General features: G+C 45.9%; 1 protein-coding gene across 1 annotated transcript in view; it reads right to left on the reverse strand.

Moving 5' to 3' along the window:
• Positions 1–1,139: 1,139 nt before the first annotated feature.
• Positions 1,140–5,926, reverse strand: part of LOC121936405 (actin-1-like) — a 20,176-nt gene continuing 15,389 nt past the window's right edge. Inside the window, exon 2 of the mRNA XM_042478625.1 lies at positions 1,140–1,245. Within this exon, the coding sequence (XP_042334559.1) occupies positions 1,140–1,245 (106 nt within the window). The remainder of the gene's footprint in view (positions 1,246–5,926) is intronic.

Raw genomic sequence — 5,926 nt, forward strand, 5'->3', positions numbered from 1 at the left:
TCTGCAATTGCAGAATCATCACTGTGGATGCCTGAGAAAGGAAGAAGCATTGACATCTGTCTGCAAGAATGCAGGGGGTAGAGAGACATGGCAGGGTGCCTCTGGGGAAATCAGAAGCAGCGTTGGGCTCTCCGAGACCACTCAAGTTCTTGGGCAGATGATCAGGAAATATTTCCATGCTCACAGCGCTCTGGAACGTCTCCCAAGGCCCAGGCGGGGGTTGCAGAGGGGTGGGGAGACGCTGCACTAGCCCCGCCACTGAGTCATCCCAGGCTAAGTGCTAGATAACAGGAGGATGGGAAGAGCCAGGACTTTTCCTTGGGCTCGGGCCCTTGGTGATCTCATAGACGTCTCCATCTGTCGCGCCCGCACTTCTCATCCGACCCATGTGCCAAGTGTGCATTTGCTGCTCTCTAGCTGACTCAGGGTGGAGGACAGGAAGGCAAGGCCAATATCTTTCAGTCCCAGCATGGGAAGGCAGGGGGAAGGCCAGAATGAAGCTAGCATGCTTTTGTCCAAAGCATTTGGACCATCATTGAGAGTTCCTGCATGGCAGGGGGTTGGACTGGATGGCCCTTGTGGTCTCCCCAACTCTACAATTCTCTGATACTATGATTTCATGCCAGCAAGGGACAAAGGACCCTTCAGCCAAGGGCCTGCTTGAACATGGAATCATAGAGTTCCAAGAGAATGCAAGGCTCATCTAGGAGTCCAACCCCCTGCAGCAGGGATGTAGCCAAGGGGGGGGTTCTTGGGGTCCGGACCCCCCCCATTAGAAAAATGAATGGTGTGTGCTGTGCCACTGCACCCAAGCCCCATTATAATGGTGGCACTTAGTTGGAAACCCCCCCCTTCCTAAAATCCTAGCTACGTCCCTGCCTGCAATGCAAGAATCCAAAGCTAAATCACTCCTGAGGATGGCCATCCAACCGTTGCTTGAAGACCACCAATGAAGAAGAGTCCACCACATTACAAGGCAGTTCTTGAACAGGTCTTACAACAGTTAAGTTCTTCCTGATGTTTAAGTAAAATCACTTTTCTTGTCATCTCCTTGGTCTGTGTCTCAGCCTCTGGGGCAGAAGGAAACAAGTTCCCTCCATCATCTGCATGACGTACCTTCAGATATTTAAAGATGGTTGTTACTGATGTTGCCTCTCAAACTTATCTTCTCTGGTGTAAACAAAAGCAGATTCCTGGAACATGAGTGCTAGCTCTTTGGGGTTGGTGGTGATGGACTGGATCCATCTGGATCAGCAGAGAGATGGTCTGAATTTGCTTAGAATCATAGAATCATGATAAGAACCATGCTTAGAATCATTGTGACCTTTTCACAATCCTTAGCAGTGAAAACAAACTGAGTGGGACATATCCTCCATGACATGATTGAAACCTTCATATGGTGGGACAGGCCCATTTGAACCAGTCACTATCCATTACGACAGTATCCTCAAATTTAGGTCCTTCAGGTGTTTTTGAACTTCATGCATCCATCCAGTATGGCCAGTGATCATGGATTCTAGGACCTGAGGTCCAATATCAAAGGAGAACCCAAAGCTGAAAAGTGCTTTAGATAATCTCAAGAAAGGCTTTAAGCTTTGAAGATCCACTTGATATTTTTACAAGAACCATGATTTCCACCAACTAGTTCCCCCAGCACCTAAAGTTTCATAACTTTCATTTCAGCAGTTTTTTTGGTGATTGAGAGAGAGACCAGATTGAGAGACAGACACAGTGGCCTGTTACAGACAGCCAAAATAAAGCTGCTTCGAGTCACAGTGGAGGTATGGTGTTTCAATGATGCATGCGTACTAAGAGTCCAGAAGAAAGCCACACTGCAGTCCTTAGGGCTGGAGCTTGAGCATGGCTTTGGCGCGACTCTGACTCTTAGGACGCATGCATCATTGAAACACATACTCACTGTGACTCGAAGCAGCTTATTTTGACTGTCTGTAACAGGCCAGTGAGAGTTCTCTTGTTGAGCTCTTCGCAGAATCCAATTCAGGTCTGCTCCAAACACCCAGAATCGGCTAGTGGATCACAGATCATCTTCTGCCTTAGGCCACCCAGTGCTGAAAACAGTTGCCCCAGTTGGCAAACCAGCACAGCTGTTGGGCGGAGCACCTCCATACCTACTGAAGGACCCCCTAGAATTTTACATTGACCAGAATGATGGACTAGGAGTTGGACGAGGAGATGACCAAGACCTTTTTCAGCTATATGGTTCCTCCTGCGCTGAGGAACTTCCTTCAGCCTTAGGGCCGAATTCCATTCCAGACACATTCTCAGCAGCCATTTTAGAATGTAGACCATGTACAAAACTTGGGAAACCACCCAACAAATGTGTAGTGGCGAAGGAAGTGTGACCATCTGGGGGATGCTAGAGGACTCCATTCCCAGTAGTGGTTTCTTGTTCCTGGGGAATGAAATCAAATCCATTAAATCTACTAAAACTCCATCATATTTGTTGAGGGATGGACCAATGCTCATCGTCATTCTTCATGAACGATTGATTGCAGGAGTTGATCCTATCTCTTCCTGATAAGGCAGAGCAGATCGTGGATGTTATGCTCATAGTCCATGCAGTGAAGGTCTCCGCACAAACCCTGTTCCCTGGGTCAAAGAGGGATGCTTCTGTTTAGACCATTGTTTCGCTGTTTTATTTCATGGAGTGCAATTGTAACCTCCATGGGTTACGGAACGGGCTATTATCTCCAGTACCCCATAGACAAAGCAAAATTCTCTTCAAGGACAGGACTGAAATGAACGGAGTGCAGATCTGGAACATGAAATATCTAATATCCTTGACTATGCCTTTCATGTTGGATTGCATGGTTGTAAAGTTAGCCTGCAGAATTAATGCAGTTTGACACCATTTTCACTGCCATGGCTCCATCCTACAGAATATTGGGATCCGTACTTTGTTTTGGCACCAGAGCTTTATGAGAGAGAAGGCTAAATCTCTCGCCAAAGTACAAATCCCAGGATTCCATAGCACTGAGCCATGGCAGTTCAAGCAGCATCAAACTGCATTAATTCAGCAGTGTAGATGCAGCCTCAGTGGGAACTACTGCATGATATGAAGTGGCCTCTACAAAAATCTGGGGGGAAACTGAGTAGTGTATGTTCTCAGCTCTTATGAGAGCATGGAAATGTTACGTCCTTGGATTACAATGTTCAGAATCCCCTAGCCATCATGACTAGTGGCTATGCTGGCTGGGGGATACTGGGAATGACAGTTCTCCCCGATTACTGGTTCTCACCAGGATGTTTGGAAACATCCCTTCTCATAGGGTTTATTTTTTCCTAAGGATTTGTTGCAGTCTGCAAAACTGGGTTTCCTCCAGGCCTGTTGAGACATCTCTTTTGCATGTGTGTGGCACCATTATGACTGCATAAACAACAACATTCACAGTCCAAACATTGGAAACCGAGTGAAAGATGAGAACCAAGAGATTCTTCAGGGAGAGGAACACCAGGCCGCAGAAAGTGAAGTGCGTGTGGTATTCCATGGTGTGGCACACAGAGATTGCACCGACAAATCACACAATGTTTTGTGGCTGATTGCATGGAAACGTCTGTTGTTGATGCGCCCCCGTCGTGTGGGATGAGAGAACCATGTTCAGGGCATAAATAATAGCAGCTCTGAGAGCTGCTTTGCCTTGGCTGGAGGAGGGTTTTTCTCTCCTCTTCAAGAGGAACATTAATATTTGAGGAATGAAGAAGGGAACTTGTTGATTTGGAGGAAAGAGGATCAACTGGGGTGGGGAAAGCAGGGAAAGGGATGCCCAACATTTTGTACCATTCCCATTTGTGAGTAATCTTGAGGAGTTTCACATTTGTAAGTTCTCATAGAAAGTGTAACCCATCTGGTCTTTGCTTTGCAGATTCTTTGATTTACCATGAAAAGAAATGCTTCCTTTTGTCCATTTCCCACCATCTTCCCCAGATGATCTCCAGATTCAAGTGTTCTGAGAAAGGAAGAGAAACGTCTCTCTAATGGATCCATGTTTTGGAACATCACCCATAATTTGTTCAACCACATATAGTTGTTGTTGTTGTTGTGTACCTTCAAGACATTTGTGACTTATGGTCACCCTATCTCTCCTTGGCCAGATTTGTTCAGAGGAGGTTTGACATTGCCTTCCTCTGAGGCAGAGAGAGTGTGACTTGTCCAAGGGTTTCTTGGTTGACCTGGGAATTGGCCAATGACGTTGGTGCCGTTGGATCTTTCTTGGCATCCTGGCATCTTTCCCAACATGTCAGGGATTGATGTTGGGCCTCACCTGGAGGAAAAGGACAACTAAAAATGGAGAAGATGAGGTCCCAACATTCAATCTGCAGGGAACCACTCTTTGCTATTAAGTCAGCTTTGTTGAGAAGCTGGAGTGTGTCCAAAGGAGGAAGACCAAAATGGTAGTCTAGAGACTATGCCTTATGAGAAGAGACTTAGGGAGCTGGGTATGTTTAACCTTGAGAAGAGGTGGTTAAGAGGTGATATGATAGCCCTGTTTAAATATTTGAAGGGGTGTCACATTGAGGATGGAGCAAGCTTGTTTTCTGCTGCTCCAGAGAATAGGACCCAATGGAGCAATGGATGCAAGCTCCAGGAACAGCGATTCCAGATCAACATTAGGAGGAACCTCCTGACAGTAAGAGATGTTTTGATAGTGGAAGATGCTCCCTGGAAGAATGATGGAGTCTCCTTCCTTGGAGGTCTTTAAACAGAGGCTGGATGGCCATCTGTCAATGGGGATGCTTTGACTGAGAGTTCCTGCATGGCGAGGGGTTGGACTGGATGGCCCTTGAGGTCTCTTCCAACGCTATGATTCTATGATTCTATGACTCTGCGAGGAGATGGTACTCGGACTCCTTGCTGGTTTGAATTATCTGGCGAGGTTTCCTGGAAATCTTGTTCCGATTAGCAGCTCGACACTTTTCTCACTCCTATTTTATTATCATATTCTGGTCCGGGTCCCAAAGAAGATGAAGTCCATACAACGCACGCTCCCCAGGGCCTGGCCGGAGTCACGGATTCCTACATGGCCCACTGGAAGGTTATTTCTCCTCCATGGGTGGAGTGATATGGGGTTGGAAGGAGAAGGATCACAATGGAAAGAAACTCAAATATCCCCTCCCTGCGAAGCCTGTCTGGAATCCTGGTCTGATTCTCCACTAAGGCATTTTTGCATTCCCAGTCCTGGATTATGTTGAAATAATTTGCCCGTCCGACTATCAATCGCAGAGAGCCAAACATTCCTAGGAAGCTCATGGTCGATCTTCCCGTATTTTGTCCCTCAATGTGAAAACAATTTGCTCCAAAAATTCCTCTCCCTTGCAAAGCGAGACCACAAGAGGGTTTTGTTTTGCTTTGCTTTGTTTGCATTTATCAATGCTTCTTCACATTGTGAGACTTTGGAGCAAACCTTTTGTAAAATCCCTGCGTTGCAAATAGACAGCAGGACGCACCGATAGATAAGACATAATAGCAACCGCAGCTAATGGGGACCCAAATACGACAAATACGAAAGAGAAATCCATATTAGACTGGGTCAGAGAACATGCAATTTCATAAGCAAACCAGAACGTCTCCTTGCGTCGTCAATAAATGTCAGCCAAGTATCATAAAAGCTATCCGTTGCATCAATGTCTGTCTGTGACTTTACTGGGGAGTTGTTCTTTTTCCATAAATGCCAAGTTATTGAGATCTTCCCTGTTTTGATGCAATCTCTAAATGTGCACCAGTTCACACAAAAATGATAATATCTTTATGCATCAATTATTTCCAATTAAAGAAATCCTTCTTTACTGTAAGATCTATCCAACAGTAGAATAGACTTCAAAATGGTGAGCTCTCCATCTTTGGAGGCTTTGAAACCAAAGTTGGATGCACAGTTTTGTGGAGTGTGAAGTCAAAGGGTTTCATGGC

Source organism: Sceloporus undulatus, chromosome 7 (genome assembly GCF_019175285.1).
Source record: "Sceloporus undulatus isolate JIND9_A2432 ecotype Alabama chromosome 7, SceUnd_v1.1, whole genome shotgun sequence".
NCBI lineage: Eukaryota > Metazoa > Chordata > Lepidosauria > Squamata > Phrynosomatidae > Sceloporus > Sceloporus undulatus.